At 32.4% G+C, this 19,703-nt stretch overlaps 1 protein-coding gene across 2 annotated transcripts in view; it reads left to right on the top strand.

Annotated features, from left to right (window-relative positions):
- The window catches only part of LOC119644567 (innexin shaking-B), a 131,319-nt gene that overhangs the window by 32,991 nt on the left and 78,625 nt on the right, over window positions 1–19,703 (top strand). For both annotated transcript variants that reach the window (XM_038044154.1, XM_038044155.1), the window contains exon 2: window positions 8,278–8,431. In XM_038044154.1, coding sequence (XP_037900082.1) covers window positions 8,278–8,431 — 154 coding nt within the window. The remainder of the gene's footprint in view (window positions 1–8,277; window positions 8,432–19,703) is intronic.

The following is a 19,703-nucleotide window of genomic DNA, read 5'->3' as shown; positions in this document are numbered from 1 at the left end:
CTCTCTCTCTCTCTCTCTCTCTCTCTCTCTCTCTCTCTCTCTCTCTCTTTTACTCTCTTGTCTGTTTGTCTCTTTCTCTCTGTGATTCCTGCAACGTTTCATAGTAGTAATCCATTATCTGCTCTCTGCGTTTACCTGATTCTCTCACTTCGTGAATACAAGTGCAGTACACAGGGAGATTCATGGTGTACATGAACATAAGCACAACATAGATAAACAATATACAAAATAGATATAAATATGTACTACATATGTGTATATATGGTTTGCTTTCTTTTTGTTTTTTTATTTATTTTAATGCGGTAATCTTTCGCATGCCATAAAAAACCGAATAAGTTGTCATCATTTTAAAATTTTTGACTACAGTTGCGAGCCATACAACGAGCGCACATTACTGATAAATATTTTTCTTTTCTTTTGATTTTCGTCAATTTTTAATAATAAAGTCTATGACGATAAAGCGCAATAAAACATATATATACATATATATATATATATATTTATTTATTTATTTATATATAACATTTTTCAAAATTGCGCAAATAAATTTTTTAGAATAATTTAGAAATTAAATGTGAATTGTGTTAAATGGTGAAAACTAAAAGAAAAAAAAAAAAGAAAAAAAAAAGAAAGCAATATATAAATGACTTTAGATAGAAGTCACTCGATCTATTTTGAAATAAATTATGTGAAAATTTGTAATAAAATTACCATAAAAAGTACATATCGCTCAAATTCACATGAAAATTTATGTTCATAACAAAGCCAATAGGGGGAATTTGTTTACCTAAGATCGAATTTTGGAATTTTGGATACTTATGTATTTTAGTTGGCTTTTTTAAATGAAATCTATAGCACAAGTTTTCGTATGTATTTGTTTAAGTGGTCAACTGCCTTTGACATGGGCGCAAGTCAATATGCAATATCATTTGTATGCACTTGACGTGCACAAATGTCACGTAAACTAAACAACTAAAAGGATTTTATATTGGCATTAAGCCAGCCTACACATATTAATCTTAAGGGCAATATAGGCAGACAATTTTTTACATTAAATCCCTAAAACTCCACATCAATGTGTATGTGTTTGTGTGTGTGTGTGTGTGTGTGTGTGTGTGTGTGCGTGCGTGTTCGATGTTAAGAAGCATTTTTTGATATATAGTTTTTTGCTCCCTTCTTACTAACTTATGGTGAGTTTATACCGAGTCAAGCCAAATACTCAATTGGAATTGAAACTCCGAGATGAAGCTGTAAATGCATATATAAAAGCTAGGCTTTCATAATTTAATTCGTTTCCTGCAACTTTTTTTATACTTCAGCCTCAATAGAGACGAACGAGCTGTGAAAGTCACATATAGTTTAATTTACTCAGAATCTTGCGATAAGGCAGAGTGTGTAGGATTTATATTATCTCTGAAACATTACCTCTTCACATATTACCTCTTCCTCGATATGCGATTAACAGTAAAAAAAAAATTTAGATTCAATTGCATACTTTAATGCTTTTTTTTTTTTATTAAGTAAATATTTCGTTTTGTTGAGATAAAGAGTTTCTGCATTTATTAGATACCTGTCGTAGTCGATTAATGATTTGATTTCATTGCCATTAGAGGGAAATTCTCAAATTCTCATTCACAAAAACTTCATTCATGGATGACATTAAACAAATAACAAAATTGCGTTCGGTTGCGGTCGAATCGTTTATAACCATCACCGTCGTCAGCCTGTGACAGATTGAAAAAGAGTAAAAAAAATAAATTTTTATATTCTATAATACTGGGCGGGCTTGATTGATTTTTGATATTCTTAAGAAATAGTTTTGTGGAAATTTATGCTGTGGGCTTACTTCATGCCAGTAAAAAAGGTACCCATCGCTGACTCTTCACTGCAAGCCACGTGGCGTTCCGAAGCTTTAGCTCGTTGAGAGGATGTGACGTGAGCGGGCATATACGCATTCACTCTTATCGATGAAGAATTTTCACAGATTAAATTGTGTTCTTTATGCTCTATATCAATCATCTCATCAACTCCAAATAACCTTAACATAAGAACTGCGTGGTTCGGATTGTATATAAAAACTCGCCTCTATACGAACGCAAGGTTGTATCAAAATTGTAGAACTTTTCGAGATTATAGTTTCTGAACAAACAAACGGTTACATTTGTGTTTATGCTGAAAATTGATATAAATATATATATCAATTGATATATATATATATATAAAAGATGGATGGGTTATAAGAAGAATAGGAAAAAATGCGGCAACAGCAAGATATTTCCATTAAGGGAAGAAAATTGTCGAAATGCACTCATATTAGAAAAGAGTTATATGTTTGTATAAAGGCTTGCAGCGTACAGATTAAGAAAAGTTTTGGAAAGCTTTTGAAATTATCTAATCTACACATCAGATTGATTCACTTGCATTGCTATACACATATTTTTGCTTGAATTCGTTCTCATTCTTAAAAATGTTTCCACTTTTGATGGTGAATGCATTTTTGTATATACATATATATATATATATGTGTGCATGTATATATGTTAATAAATGTGTATATATATGAACGCATATATATATATATATGCTATAACTATATAATAAACATTTATAACACATTCACGATGATCTACGCTTGTATTAAGATGAAGGAGTGGAGGGCGAATGAATCAACACAAGCGTATCCACCTATAATAATAAACGTCACAAAACTATTTTCACTTCACATACTTGCTTACGCAATTCTGCATTAGCAATGAAAATAAAAAGAATATGTCGCTTATGGGTCGTTAGTCTTTGCTACTGTTATATAATGTCTACCACATTACGTGTTTGAGTGTGAATGGCATTTCTTTAACTTACAAGCTCGCATATTATAGGTGTTAGCTTATATATGTTAACACTTTAAGTATGCATGCACATGTGTATGTATGTGTATGTATTAGACTAGCGTGTAGCTTATAAGGAACACTTAAGCACTTATAACACTACATTAGTGTAAGTCACGTGTATTATATGCCATCATTTGTACGGCGTGACCACCCCAACCCCTTTCTGCGTCCTCATTCCGCCACCATTCACCGACCCGCCCGCGTACCTTTCTTTACTATTTCGAGAAAAGAAAAATTTAATTTCAACTTTTACGGCACCTGCCACCTTGCCAAGGGTTTAAAGTGGAGTTAACTGAAACATTTACAATATCCTGGATATTACCTTTTTTACTGGGCTTTTTTTTTTTTTTTTTTTGTTTGTAACTCGAAAACTAATTTAAAATAAGTTAAAGATATTTTTGAGATATTTTCCTTCACACATGTAGATAATATGATTGCATTTAGATGATGACAACATATGATGCAAATATTTTCTATTTGCTTCGAGATTAATATAAATCTTAACAAACATTCAATGGACAGTCAATCGGAATGAAATCAACCTTTATATATATATGTATATATAAAATATTTTCATTATATTGTACAATTGTTCGGGTGCTTGAAGTAGATACACTAATAAGACCTTGTTTTTATACCCATTACCGAACGATGAAGGGTGCATTCATTTTATTAAATCATTTGCAACGTCCCGAAAGAAGCTTTAGAGACGTCACAGTATATATTATATTCTTCATCATCATCAAATTCTGAATCGATTTAAGTATGTCTATCGGTACGTCAGTACAGATGTGTAACATCCGTTGTAAACATTTTCTTAGCCGCAAAGACAAAACTATCGACTTTAAATACAGCGAAAGGTCTTGCACGCAGGTTGGTGCTGAAAACGGGCTCAATTTGTCGAAGGTCGCCAGCACAGCACTACGTAAACTGAGAACACATCTTGTTGTTGTTCAAAGGGAATAAAAAATTAGTTTTTCCTCATTACTTTGCTCATAAACTGTCGAAGATAAATATACAATAATTTCAACGCATATTCTATGGGGCGTTGCTGGCGGCAAGACGGTACCATATTATATTGAAACAAGACTATCTTACCATATGTACGGACTCATTATGATTGTCCTTCAATCAAAGCATCATTAACAATGGTCGCTCGCTTTCTATAACATGGAGTACATTGGCGAAGAGTTTCACCACGTTGCAGCATCTCGTACTGTCTCTGTCGTCCCTCTTCAAGCACGCACGTTATTCATTATCTCATTGACAATATTCTCCGCAGAAATATTCAGTATAGTTTGGATAAGTTAATTGAAACACATTGCATGAATAAAAAGTTTTTTTTTTTTTTAAATCAAAAACCAAACCTTTCCATTCAAACAAACACTCGGCAATTAGACAGCAATCAATATTTTCCAGAAATCCTGCATACTCCTCTAGCTATATGCATGAAGATTAAATCATTTTTTTCTTGTTTTTCGTTTTTTCTTTCGTTTTGTGAAACTGAAATTTACATCAAAATAGGCGTGGATGGCAAATCACTACGTTTTCTGCATTCATATATGTTCTTATCTTCAGTATGAGTAGAAAGAAGATATAACGCATAAAAGCATCTAAGCAACAGTTTCGTACGCTTAGTTTTCTTTTCAACATGAATAAATAGCTTGAAGTGCAGTGAAAAGGGGTTGTGTGAATTTGCTGAGTGTACACATGCATGCATACATGAAACGTTAATACCAAATATGTTTTGAGAATTCCCGAACATTTAGTCCCTTCAAACTATCGAACAGTAAGAATCAGCGAAATTTTATGTTGATTTCTTTTTTCGCTGATTTTTATTGCAGAGGAGGCAAAATTAAGTGTCACAGCATGTGAAGAGGTACACAATTATATGTCATAGTTATTGCACACCTGGAAGAAATAAATCAAAGTTATAAGATTTGCAATCCCAGAGTGGCCGCTACCAAATAAACTGATCTCCAGTTGGAAATTTCCAGCTTGGGGGAGGGGAAAAACGGAACGTCTCCTCCACTAATTGTGTCGATAAACGAATGGATGATATATTCATTCACGAATGTTATTTTTTAAAAACATGAGGAATTGTTTTTTCTTTTTTTTTTTTTTTTTTTGTTCTTTTCCGTTTTACACGTATTACAAAACCTCGACAATACGTTTTTAAACATATTACTTTTGCATGTATTTTAATCATTTGTTCATGCAAGCACAGCCTATATAGAGTATTATTAGCCAGAGAAATAAATTCGAAGGCTCAAGTCTTAAAACGCAAGCATAAGCATCTAAGGCTATCTATCGGCTTCGATGAAAACTCTCTATATTGGCATAATTTCAATTTACTATGGAATTGTGGGTTTTTCAAACCAAACATACATTTATACATTTTATTTTCAAAGCGTTTAACTTAGACGTGTAAAGCTACCGCGAAGGACACACAATCAAGGTATGGAATCAAAACGGTTTACGGAATGTTAAGTAAATAAACTTCCCCATCGAAGTGATGCCGACCGGCAATGTCGCTTAAGAGCTTACTTTCTTTACTTTAAGGAGAAATGGACTTCTTGTTTTTCATACGATATGCTCGCTTCATTTTGATTTCCTTGCTACTATACGCTTGACTTCATTGACATGCTGTCACTTTCATGTGAGCGAGCTATTGTCGTTTCTTTCGACAGAATATATATTAACATACATTAGTAAGTTTTTACTTCTTTTAGCAATTTCGGTGTTAAATGCCGATCGATATTTTTGCTTAGTTTGGCTTATGATAGTCCAAGAAGTCGATACGAACAATTTGCATATCTAAGGTTGCATAAGTATTTCAGTATTAAAATTTTTTATTAAAGAAGAATGTTTTTCTAAGTTTGAAAATTGAAAGTTCAAACGTAAAGCTATCGCTTACGACAAAGTTAAGCATATTTAAAATTGCTTGGCTTAGCCTTAAGAAAATGAATAGAACACTTGGGCCAGAGACTCGCTCCGATGGAAGTTGATGGCATTTAACCGCTAGGGAAGTATAGAAGTCAAGTAAGTTGCTAAAGGATTAGAGAGAAAGAGAGAGAGAGAGAGAGAGAAAGAGAGAGAGAGAGAGAGAGAGAGAGAGTTTTAATGTTAATCCAATTACTTTCAATATTAATTTATCTGTCACTGTCGTCACTCTTGGGGATACGGTAACAACGATAATATATTATGAAAACATAAAAAGAAAACTGCAGAAAAGACTCTTGTCTGCATACATTTTGCGATAACATTTTTGTTTCTTGTTTTTGCTTTACCGCAATATTGTGAAATTGTTCAAGGTTAACTGCATAGACGATGGATGCCACAATAGGCCAACAGAACCGATTGTGTGCATTACTGTTTTCTTTAAAGCCCAAAACAATGCATACGATAAATGTACAACAAAAACAACAAGAAGAACAACAACGGCAACGAATGTAGCAACCGCTGCATACTTAATAACACAACAATTGTGGCAACAACAAACAACAAACATAGAAAGAAAAAAGTGTCTAAAAATTACAAAAGCATTTCCGTTTACACTGTAAAGAAAAGTGCAAAGCAAAAGTGGCAATTTGGCATTTAAGTCCTTTTTATAATGCCAATGCCATCTACAATCGCTTGCTTAAATGTATATATAGGTATGTAGGTATATATATATATATATATATATATATATATATATAGGCATAACATATGCATGAATAATATTGTAAATGTGCATGCAGTTGGTTAGCGGTGCAGTTTAGTGTATATACTGTGTACACATATATGTGTAAAGAAATGAATGAATGAATAAACAAACGAATGATTGTGTGTATCATAATATATTGTATACACATATACTTATAAACTCATGCGTATTAAAGCACAAGTGGTGTGAAGGTTCTTTTTGTTTTTTCTACACGTTTTTTTTAATTGTATGTTTGTGTGTGTGTGTGTGTGTGTGTGTGTGCGTATCTGTGTGTTTTTTTTTAATTTCCTTTTTTTTTATTTTTTATTTATTCTTTTTTTTGTCTTTTTTGCAGCCAAAACAACTTGAAAGTATGATGCAAATTTCTTTTACTTGTTTGTTGGGCTGTATGTGTCACCAGGTGTTCATCATAAATGTGGTTGGGCTTTACTCTCTCTCTCTCTCTCTCTCTCTCTCTCTCTTAGTTTTATTATTTCATACATCATTGTTTTTACAGCAATGAGAGTCAGTCAAGAGCACTAAAAAAGGCAGTTAGGCTAAATTAAAAGAAAACACAATAAAGCAAAATAAAAAAAACATACCCGAAAGGAAAAAACAAAACAATTGTTACAATATACTAACGCTGCAATCTTAACTAAAGGGCTAAAATGCTACTTGGCGTAGGGTGTACCTAACAGAGAAGAGCACTTGTTGGGGAAAAATTTCCATTAAAACGCTTGAATGCGGACTTTGTCGCAATATGAATAAAGTGAAACAATATTGAGTTATTTCTTTTTAGTGCGAATACATAATTTGCATTTTAATCTTTCATGTATTAAAAATTGCGTTTATTATTATGAAGTTACTTAAGTATTAGATAACGCATAAGACGAGTTTTATATGCAAAAAAAAAATAAATAAATAAATAAAAAATAAAAAAACAAAAAACAACAGCACTTAACAAACGTTTACCCTTTCTTACTATTCTAGTCAAACCAAAGTAGTGTTACATCCTTTCAGGTCCGACACGCAGACCGTGCGAGTTATTACTATTGGGAGCGAAGACGACTATTTAAGGCGTAAAATTCTCTTCATGGTGCAATCTAAAAAATTTTTAAATTAGCGATTTGCGCAAAGTCATAATAGAAGAACGCGTTCGCAGGCTAACGGTCCGCGACTATATATTGTGAAACATGTCCCCAAAATTCTGAGATAACTAAACAGCTGATCATTATATGCTTTAATCTATGGCCCATGTAAGCAGAACTCATCCTGCTCAAAAACTGATCTCTTCAGGCGTGGACTCAATAGATAAATCGCTCTTTCAATGCGAAACTCATATTCTGCCGCCAAAATCGGCTCAGAAGCGGTTAGGATAGGCAATGCGCGGAGTAAAATACATTTTACCAATTGCTTTCAATAAACTTTAAATTTTGTTAAAAGATCGGTAAAAACTTAATTATGTAGACGCAATTGGTTTACAGCTTAAATTACTTGGGTGTTGCTATGTATTAAAAATTATTTGTTTTTTGGGTCAAATATTCAGATCTAATAAAATTAAATTAAATTCAGCTAAATTTGGAAAAGTATAGTAAGATTAAAAAATCGCATTTTTAATCAATAACGAAGTAATAAGTAATAAAATTTTGTCAATTATTATTAGTAACAAATTAAAATTAATCTTTTGATTTTTATTTGCAGAGCATTATCACGTAAACTAAAGCCCCATTTAGTTGCTGACACCGTTAAACAGTATATCAGCCGAGCGCAACGCACTGCCAAGGGTTCACAAGAGCAGCCTAACATGGAGTTTTTACGTGGCGTATATGCGTTTATGCAAGTGAGTAGATCATCGGTGAGTGTCGCTTTAACCAATTTAACAAATTTTACTAATCCATCTATGTTTTCTTCTTCAACTTATTTTTTTTAAATGTATATTTCTTGGTTTCACTTCTCTAATAACACACACATTATGATGTGTGTAAGTGTTAAAATAAAAAATAATACATACAAAAAAAGCAAAAAATATAATTTAAAAAATTAATTAAAAGAATTAAAAAAAAAAAAAAAAAAAAAAAATTATTTATCCTGGCCATCATTTAAACATGTCTACATATGTGTGTGAATCGCTTTGCCTTTTACGTGCAATGTATATCTACTACTACTACTTCTACTACTACTACTACTACCACTACTAATATTAATAATAATAATAATAATAATAATAATAATAATAATAATAATAATAATAATATATATGATAATAATAATAATAATCATAATAATAATAACCATCATTGAATTACATATATATGCATACATACATGTCTATATATAATATTTATATTATTTTGTTTAAACGAGAAAGAAAAAAAAAAACAAAAAGTAAAACAAGAACCATATGAACAGTGATGTGCTATATTATTAATAGACAAATCAACGAATTCTATATTCTATGATATATGGGAAAAAAGAAAAAAAAACAAAAAAAAATGAAAAGTAAATATCATTCTATTTAGCAATAAGTCATCATATCAACAATTTTTGTTGTTGTACATTAGCTCACATATAATGTATATGTCTTATTGTGTGTGTGTCTCTCTCTCTCTCTCTCTCTCTCTCTCTCTCTCTCTTTATCTCTGTATATCTTCATCTCTGTCTCTCTCCTTCTGTCTCTATTTCATTCCATTTAAGTGTAAATCTGTTCCTTTTTACGTTTGTTTCCTTTCGTTTGATAATAAACAGCATCAGATCATTATTATGATAAATGGCATCCATCCTTCGTAACCAACATGTACTGTATAATTCTGTTTTATTTGATTTTTCTTATATATCTCTTTCTCTCTCTGTCTTTCTCTTTCTTTCTCTCTCTCTCTCTCTCTCTCTTTCTCTCTATATATATCTTTCTATCTATCCATCTATCTATCCATCTATCTATCTATCTGTCCATCTTCTATCGAAGTTCCCATTATTGTGTCTTATTAATTGGTAAATGGATGAAATTAAGCTTTGAACATAACTTTGGTTTCAAAAACGAAGAAAAATGATAAAAACAAGAAAGGAAAGTAAAAACAATGCAAGAGATCCTTTAGAGCATAAGATTGAAACAATTGCGGAAACAATTAAATGGATAACGAATTAAATGCATTCGTTTACTATCTCAAAGGCAGAAAAATTCCGCACAACCAGATAGAAACAACGATTAATAACGTAGTCGTAATAATAGCATCCATTTGACCGTAAACTGAGATATTGGAGCGTAATTAGGATATGTTCGAATACAATCTTTGAATCGATTAAACTACTTGTATTGGGATTATATAGAGCCAGGGTTGCTTTCTTTAGAGGATTTTTGAGTGCCGCCTGTGAGGCTGTAAGCCTTACCCTGTTATACTGAATTATCGAAATTGTCTAAAAACTATATGTCTGTTGACGAAGTAACGCTAATGTTCCAAATATTCATAGCAGCAGGTAGGCAGCCAGAATATTTACCGTTAGCCATTTTAAAAATATATTATTGTATCCCCTACCCTAAGCCCGAAGTTATTGCCTTTTGCAAACAAGCTCAAGTTCATAATTTTTTTTTTTTTTTTTGGCCCCGTAAAGGCACAAGATCAGAGCAGACGTTCTTGCAAAGTAATTTCTTTTTGCGCATCAACATTTTGCTGTCTCTATAGTGTGTCTTCAGGTGCCTAAAATGCACATTTTCTTTTATGGGCAGAGCAAATATTATATATATTAATTATTTGACAGGGTCGCTGGCACTAAACGTCATAAGATAGGTGTCAAAATTTCACGACATTCCTAAAGCCATCCTACGAACCCACTGTCACTACACTTTCATTGCCGCTAGTTTGGGAAGCAATAGACTTTCGAAACATATGTTCGGAGGCTAAGGAGCCTTGTACCGATTATTGTTTTCCTTACCTTAAAAGCCTTAAAAGTTTTTAACCAAAAAACTATCCTATGAGAGGGAAAATAAATGAAAATCACGTTCAATTAACGCTCCTGGGATCTTTTTTTCAGGCGGTCTCGAACTTTGAAAAGCCGTCAAGCACTTTCATAGGCTTTCTTCCTATTCCCTAAGCCGTAGCATTTCAAATTAAATTTCACTTTTCACTTCAGATACTTCTACAGTTCATAATAGTAATTTCGCTCCAATCTATTACTAGGTGGCGTATGTGCGAATTTGTATTCAGTTCAAATGCAAAGTTTTTTCTCTTTTTTTTTTGAAAGAGTGAGATAAGATCATGTTATGCTTTTTGTAACGTGTATCGTGTTTTAATAGACTGTTTGCCTTAACTACCAGTTAGTGAAAATTTCAAAATAATTCAATCTTTTTTAACGTACTTTTGATTATTCCAAATGAAACAGAATAATTTTTGGATCGTCGAAAAAGAAAATGTTAAGCTATCCGATCTATTATTTTCGCTGATTATGTATGAGTTGGTTTAGAACAATTATATATGTTAATAACTATCGCCGTATGATTAGGCGGGTAAGCAAAGGAGTGCGACTAACACTTCAATGGCCGCGGTCCAAATCTCAAGGGCGATAGATTTTTGAAAGCATACGATCTACGTTATTCGGCATCCGGCATTAAGTTCATACTTTGTAAATTCATTTACATAACTCATAGGCAATAAATAAATGAATTGAGCGATAGAGTTGAGGAGTAGTAGTGGGTGTTAGGTTATGTATTATATAAAACCAAAGTTATGTTTAAAAATTTGTACACAAATTCTAAAAGGAGATGTCATTAAGTCAAAAATTCTACTAAGTTTTATTTTAAGAAATTTTCTTAAGTCCAGAAAAACAAAAAAAAAAAAAAACTAGAAGAAAAATTATTAACTGAGCGAGTGAGCGAGCAAAACATATTATAATAAAAAATAAATAACATAAAAAATAAATTATATATATATATATATATATATATATATATATATGTATATATATATGTATATATATATATATAACGTCGGCCTGTTCATAAAACTTGAAAAAAAAAAGAAGAAAAAATCAATCACAAATCATCCGAAGAACCATAGGAAGCTGGAGTTTCGGACATATAGCGCATTAAAACCATCACTAGGCGTAAATTTCTTTATAATTTCTATTTTAATTTTCTTTCTATTTTGTAACTTCAACTATCGACAAATTTACTTCAGTAATGTATTAAACATTAATCACACAAGAATCAACAACAAATTAATATTAATATAAATTTAATTTAATTCAAAAAAAAAAAAAAAAAAAAAAAAAAAAACGGCACATCAGTCTCAGTCAGAACGAACAACAAACAAACAAACAAACAAACAAACAAATCTATAAAAAGCAAGCAGTATTCAACAGCAAATATTTCGTACGGGCTTAACCGAGACTTACATTACATTACCTGGTCATTAACAATTTCTCACCAAATCTGTACTTTCTTCTCCTTATTTATATATACATATATGTATATATGTATATATAATTTTTCTTTTCATTTTATTCGTATGTAATTATGTAAATTTGTTATTAGAAAAACAACAATAAAAAGAAGAAAATACAATAGACAGCATAAGAAAGTCTTGCGTGTTATAAAAACCTCGTTGTCAAAAATTTGCATTAAATTCTTTTTTTTTTTTTTTTTTTTTCTTGTTAGATGAAATCAACACACATTTTGCCTGTCATAATTTTATTTTAATTTTTTTTTTTTTATTGTTTTTGTTTTTCCTTTCGCTTTCTGTTCTTAAATTCTAAACCCCATCAGAAAATATAATATAAGCACTAAAGGTACTTGTGTACATTAAATATTCTCATAAATTATATATTATAAGAAGTTTGTTCGTCTATCTGTCTGTTACCGAATTTGATCCTAACGAAGTTTAAGCAAATCTCTTATTCACTTATTTTATTATGCTTAGTTCAAGTGTAATATTCGAATGGTACGTGTGTGTGTACTCGCAACAATCGAATTAGTCTTAAGAAAAGAATTTCTTCCCAAAAGATATAAGGATCCAATATTTAGCGAAAGCGGTAAAAAAAAAAAAAAACTATATATATATATAATCTCGATGCGTATGATCATTGAAGAATTTGTCATTTCATCTACATGATCTGTATCCATGATTAGTTGCAAAGTAAACAAAGTCGTTGTATTTGGCTCCATTTCATTTGTACAATATCATCTTATACGTCTAATCTATATAATTGTGTTACTATTTCCCCAGGGCGTGAGCAAGAAGTATCAGCAATTAAGTCGATTAGATAGTCCACAGTGAAGGTACACACGTCGATCTTAATAACATCCCACTGTTGGCAGATTTTATGAATCAGGCATCAGTCAGCGATTTTAGAGGAAGTGCTTTCTGGCGCATGGCCACCTTTTAGGCCGCTTAAAAGCAAGTAGCATGGCATCCTGGTTAACATGGTTAACATGCCTACTCTAAAGCCAAACAAGCCTGGAATGATCTTTAATTTGCACTTTTCTATAGTTATTCATCTAGTGAAAGTCGGACACTTTTATATAATCGAATAATATATTATTATATACTAATGTAGTCAGATGGTCCGATAATTGGGGGAACGTAAATGGCGGGGACATCACTCAAGAAATACACGTGCAAAAATCCCTACAGAGACAGACGGACAGTCGAAACTTTCTTACTAGGCCGGCTGGCGTTGTGCCCTGGGTTATTTTAACTCTACCGTAACTATGATCTCCCGCCGAGGCCGCCGAATTTGGGTCGTCAGACAACAACAGCACAAACGCATTATCAAAAAAAAAAAAAAAAAAAAAAAAAAATAGTAAGAGAAAGAGAAAAAGAAATAATCTTGAATATCCTCGGACTCGCACTGTCAGAAGCAATGCTTTTAGTTATCCTTCTTATCGTTGACATTTCATTATTCACTGCCAGCAAAAAGATCTTTCCAACCTACTTATATCTTCTACATCTGGACAAATATTTAAAACAAAGTAAATTTATTGTTTACTCTACTAGCACTTAATTGGGATAGTTATGCCAAGTTTTAGTTAAAGTAAACAAACTGTGGTTAACCTAACGCGGACTCTTCATGAATCCTTAGTAGTTTGTGTTAGGAAACTAGCCGTAGTAGTTGCTTGTCTCTCTGCTCATATATTATCAAATTACAACAACATGAATAGAGGGTAAAACGGTAAAGCAATTTTTACGATCGAACTTGAAAATCTTTTCGATATAACATCTCGAAAGTTTTTTCCGCTACTTATTCAATTAATTAAATTTTATATTATATTTTAAAAGATTTTTAGAATACTTTCGTTCCATTTTATCATTTTATTTATTAATTTTTGTTGAATTTTCTATAGATTTTGTTAAGAAAGTTTTCAAGAAACCTTTTTCTTTGCTTCATATAAATAATATAATATAGATTATCTACTATTACTTTAAAAAACTTATAAAAAGATTCACTTAGGATGAGTATGATGAGTATGCCCAAGATATCCTTTATCTGGACGGTAATAGCAAAGAGAAAAAAAAAATTTCTCGGTGAACGAGTTACGTTCGCCTTACAGTGTGTATCAAAATTTGTTTACCTCTCAACGAAAGTTCGTTAATTTCGATTTCTTTTTATCTTTATAGCGGTTTACTAATGAAGGCCTACGTTTCTATTTTTCTGGTCAATTGTTAATTGGGTCAATTTTGATTAAGTTACTATATTTGTAGATGTTCTTCAAATTTCTATACATTTATTCTTTAATTTTATACCACCACCACCACCGCCACCACCACCGATATATATAGAAGCAAACTAAAACCATTACTCCATATGTAACATCGACGAGTGCGCATCAATCGTCAAATTGTCTTTATTAACTTCGAAATACATATTAACTTACACCGGCGGTATCAGTTTATGCTTTCGTCTGTGTCCTGTCGACGTAACGAAAAAAAAGGACAGCTAATATATATCATCCGGGTCTGTCTGCAATTCATTACACATATGTAATATATATATATATATATATATATATATATTCGCTCGACCATATAGATAGTGGAAATGTTCAGCGGCATTTGTTAGTGCATAGTCAGATGTGGCGGTGGGTATTCAAAATTCGCCATAAGGTGAATGTAACCTTTGTACTTACTTGTCTTCTTGTGTTCTCCCTTTATTAAGATTACAAAATTCTTTCTTTTTTTTTTTTTTTTTTTTTTTTTTTGTCTTTTTTCACCTCTTTTTTTGCTTAATTTCTTTTTCTTCTCCTTCTATTTGTTCTATTTCCTGCTGTAAGGACAAAAAGAAGAAAAAAAAAAAAAAATAGAAAAAGGAAAGAAATTCTACTTTCTTTTTTCTCATCTTATCATTTATAATTAGCCTTAATTCGTCACTAACCAAGATATCCTTTTTTCCCATTTTGGGGTTACATTTGTGAGCTTTCCTGTTCTTCTTCTGATTTTGCATGTTGTTCAATTAAAAAATCTCCGCAAAAGTTTTTGTTTTTTGCTTTTCTCTCTTCTCTTCAATTTTATGAGTGTTTGCTTCTTCTTCTTCTTCTTCCTCTCCTCCTTTTTTTTTTCTTTTTTTTTTTTGGTTCTCAACTTTTTTGTTAAAACGATTTTAAGGGAATAGACTGGCGTTTAATTATATAGTTAGTTGGCTTGAAAATTTTTTTAATTAAATCGCAAAAAAAAAAAAACAACTCACGTAGACCAGGCAAGAACTTAATCCTTGATGGTTCATTTAGGCTTATAGGCGATTAAAGGCGATTAAGTTAAAGTTACATCTGTGAAAACCTTTATTTATATTACAAGGGACTGTTCAGATCAGACAATTGATCAAATTAAATAACAACCATTTTCTGAAATTGAAAATAATTAAACGTAATTAGGCATCGAGTTCGTGACATATCGCAGCAGCCACAAGTTTCTCTTGCACTGCCATCAAGTTTTAATTTTCTTTGAGAAAACTTGTCACTTTTGCACGGTTTTCACTGCTCCGGCAGCTCGCAATCGCATTTTTATGGCAAAATATTTAGTGACGAACAAAAAACCGAAGTTTGCGTTCCCCAAGAAGCGGTGAATCTATTCATCAGATAGACAGACAACCCAGAATTAAACGCAACTACACGTAGAAATATTTTATGTGAATGATTGGTAAAAAATTATCATTAATTGGCAAGAGCGCTCACTTTATTCATTCACTTAATGTGAACAAGTTGATATACTATAGTAGACCAAAGCAGAGCAGAGTATTTATGTGGCGACCAGGCGTTCTATGCGAAATGATTGAAAACTGGCCCAATCCGAACCGGTTTCAGTAGCGTTCCGTCCTGAGCCAAAACACGTCCGTACACTAAGTCTCATTAAAATATCTCAGAAATTGCCCTCCTTTCCCGCCCGACGGACAAGTAACCTTGAATCATTTGAGAAAGGAAAACTGAATCGATAGACATGACGAAAAATGGCCCTGCCTACCATCCGCACCAATTTAATATTCGCTGATGCCATATGTAGCGTAAGTTAGAATTACGGTTTACGGATTAGATTGTCGAAGCGTATCGACACTTATATCTTTTGAATCGAGTCACGAAGCATACGATTAACTTTTATCGAAAATCTTCGTAGGAAGAGTCCTATTTGTTGTGATCTATAGAGCAAAGATTGGCATATACGTCTTCATAAGCAACTCTGCAGCCTTTTGATTAGATACTAATACACCTCTCGGGGGGTTGAGAGATAATAGAGTAGCGCAATATAAGTTGAGAGAATTATTTTCAATGAAATTAAAAAAGTTTTGTTTGCAAAGTTCTTTGTCTATAATCTTCCTTATACTTTTTTTTTCTTGTCCTGGGCTAAACTTTTTTTTTTTTATATATATATATGTATATGCGACCTTTTTTTTTTTTTTTTGATTTTCTTGTCTTCTTCGTTTTATGTGGCTGATGGTTAATTTCCGAACAGTTATTTATATTTGTGTTTGTATGAACTGATCGTGTGTGTTAATAACAATAATTACAACAAATGGTTTCCTAATTATTTTAGTTTTAATTTATTTATTTAATTTTTTTATTTATTATTAAAGCCATAGCTATTTTCCTTTTAACTGTTTTAGAAAATTATCTGCAAAACGTTATCCTATTTAAGGCAAGTTCTGTTAATCAGAAATTTGTTGAAAACCGAAAACCCCAATAAAATCCCGAGGCCCTCCTATCTACTGATAGCATGTAAAAACATGTCTTTTAACCAAACTTTCAAACACAAAGTTTGAGGATTTGATGAGGAGACCTACTAACTACTTCAAGTCTTAATAGCGAAATAAAGACCTTTTTTCTGCCCTTTATCTTATCGACGGCAACTTTGTTGATACTTAAATATTATGAATTCCTACCTAAAGAAACGTAATGGGCTTCCCGGGCTTATTGTTTCATATGCCATTGAGCCCATTATCCCATTTCGAAAAATACATCAAACTTTACCCGTTTGCCTTATTCAAGTTACATATTTCCAACTTTGCCAGACACTTCAATAATTATAAACTGTAAAGACTGACCTGGCGGCCAACTCTTGCTATTTTACCCCATTCTGTTGTGCGGAACTAGTAATTCTCGTGAGTTCAATCATTCAATGGCCGCTTGACATTTTGCTTCAAGCATTTCTCATGTTAACGGCGGAACTTCCCAGTCGAGCTCTAACAGTGTGTCCTTGAAAACTCTTACAACGTGTGGACGAGCGTTGTGAAACAAGAGGATGACTTTGCCTCTCTTGACCGCTATTGTTGATCTTCATCTTTCGATTTGTTTAATTGACATTGGTGGACATCTGCAGCAACGGTTTTATTCATGTTAACAACTCGCACTAAACTGTCCTTTGCTGATTCCACCATATGCACAGCAAAGCTTTAAGGGCTTGAACATCCGCTCATCAGAGGGCTCTCCTGCACTAACGCATTACCTTTTGCGCTTCGAATTATTTTAGTAGTTCCACTTTTCATATGCATCGAAACGATATTGAATCGACTCGAAATGGCATTTTGAGTCAATCCCTATGGTAGCCATTTTCCCTTCGTTTGGCTCTTTCCCGTCGCATATAAACGTCTAGAAGTGTTCGACTCATCAACTTCTACGTTGTTCGAAAGTTCTTTGAGAGTTTAAACTCGTTTTTCGTCCGATAAGTCTGGCAAGTCATTGTCTTCGAACTTTTTTTGGTCCTTCAGGCGGTTCTTTATCATTGAAATTAAAATCCCCACTTTTTGACCATTGAAACCAAAACCGTCTATTGGGATATGATGAAGCAGCATCACTCTACGCTTCAAAAAGTGTTTGATGTTGTGATTGACTCAATAATACAAAATAGAAAACTGTCATTTTATATAGGGAAGGGTCAAACTCGTCGAGTTTAACCATTGTGTACTTTGATATTTCGCATTATTTTATCATATTCACTCATAGATATCGCTGATCAAAATACATGTAAGCACCAAACACGATTTGAAATTATCTTAATATATCGAACTAAAATCGATTATGTCTGTTTCACTAGAAGGCAGTAACTTATAAAATAAAACATTCCAAGTTTAGACCACAATATAGTCGTGTGGATTCCCCTTACAAAAATTTACGTATTGTTCAAATTTGAGGGGCTGATCGTCATACGCCATTTAAAAGTTATTCAATTACGCTAATAATTGAGGTAGCAAAGGTGACGTACATGATACGGATGATTTATGCCTTTTCTTGTCTCAACCGTGTGAAGAAAATTTGATTAAAATTGAATGGGGACCGGAGTTCATGCATTTAAAGCAAGCTATGACATGCCTTGTAGTTAGTTTTTCAACGGTGAATACATTAGTTGACACAATATTATAATGAAAGCATAGACTGACTCATAAGCAATAATTTTCTATACCAGTTCGCATAGTACGATTTACTAAAGTCATTTGTTTTGAAAGCGATCTATCTCTTGACTTGGGAAAAAAGGAAAAAATTTATTAATTACAAGAGATATCAAGGCTCACATGTTTTTATTGCTTCTTCTACAGTACACCAATCGTGGTCCAGGGTATATCAAGTTTGTGCCGACATATACAACACCAAGAAGGACTTAGAAGGAGATATTCAGAACCAATCCAATGGTTTCGATCGGTCCACGCCTTCGGCCGCTCCACATATAACACCTTATGTTAAAAAAATGGTTTTATGAGAAAAAATTTGAAAATTTCGCGACAAAAGTCGTGGAGTAATAGTATTTCGGCATTGTAAGTAGATGCGAAAAGTTTAAACCGGCTTGGGCAATTTTCTGCAAAAACCGTACCCACGAATCGTAGATCTGTTTGTTGGATCTCACTCTATACAAGATTTCCCATAAAAATTAAACGCTTCAAATACCCTACATCAGTTCGCTTAATATATTTGTTAATTTAGTGAATTTTCAAAATTAGGTGTTATGCGGGAGTTGGCCGAGAGAGTCATCCGATCCGATTTATTTTCAATAGCGTTCGCTCTTGCGCAAGAATACATCGGTGTCCCGAATTTCATCAATATTTTTAAAAAATTACGACGTGTTTAGTGAACATAAGAGTAAAGAATGAACAGGCAGACAGACAGACCCGGTTACATTGAAGTAAAGAGTTAATAGGCATAATAAGAAGTGAGTCTATCTTAAGTCCTTCCAGGCGTTCTATATGTCCGCACAAATTTAATATACTCTACACAGCATGTGTAGGGTAGCGTAAAAAAAAAATTAAAAGAAAAATTGATATTTACAAAGAGCTTAAGCGCTTTGATTTTGAAATCAATGGACTTAGTTCACTTTAAAAATAGATGGCTTAGTTGTGAAAGTAAAAAAAAAATTACACTTGTGTGTTACTTGCGAAAACGAAATTTTCAAAATTTAATTAATTTCCATCTTTTAATATTTTATAATTTTTCACTTTTTATATTTTCTGAAAATTAATTTATCCCTATACACACTAACAAGCATACGAGAATACTTAAATAGAACAAATTAACGGTGTTTATATATTTTACGGCATAAAAGCCATACTCAACGGAACAGAATTCGCTTTAGCAATTTCGACGAGAATACCTAAATTATATTTATATTTATATATCTATGTGTGTGTGTGTGTGTGTGTGTGTGTGTGTGTGTGTGTGTGTGTGT

This window comes from Glossina fuscipes, unplaced genomic scaffold, assembly GCF_014805625.2.
Source record: "Glossina fuscipes isolate IAEA_lab_2018 unplaced genomic scaffold, Yale_Gfus_2 0, whole genome shotgun sequence".
NCBI classification, from domain to species: domain Eukaryota; kingdom Metazoa; phylum Arthropoda; class Insecta; order Diptera; family Glossinidae; genus Glossina; species Glossina fuscipes.
The sequence above is the reverse complement of the archived record's forward strand: the minus strand, read 5'-3'. Positions and strand labels throughout refer to the sequence as shown.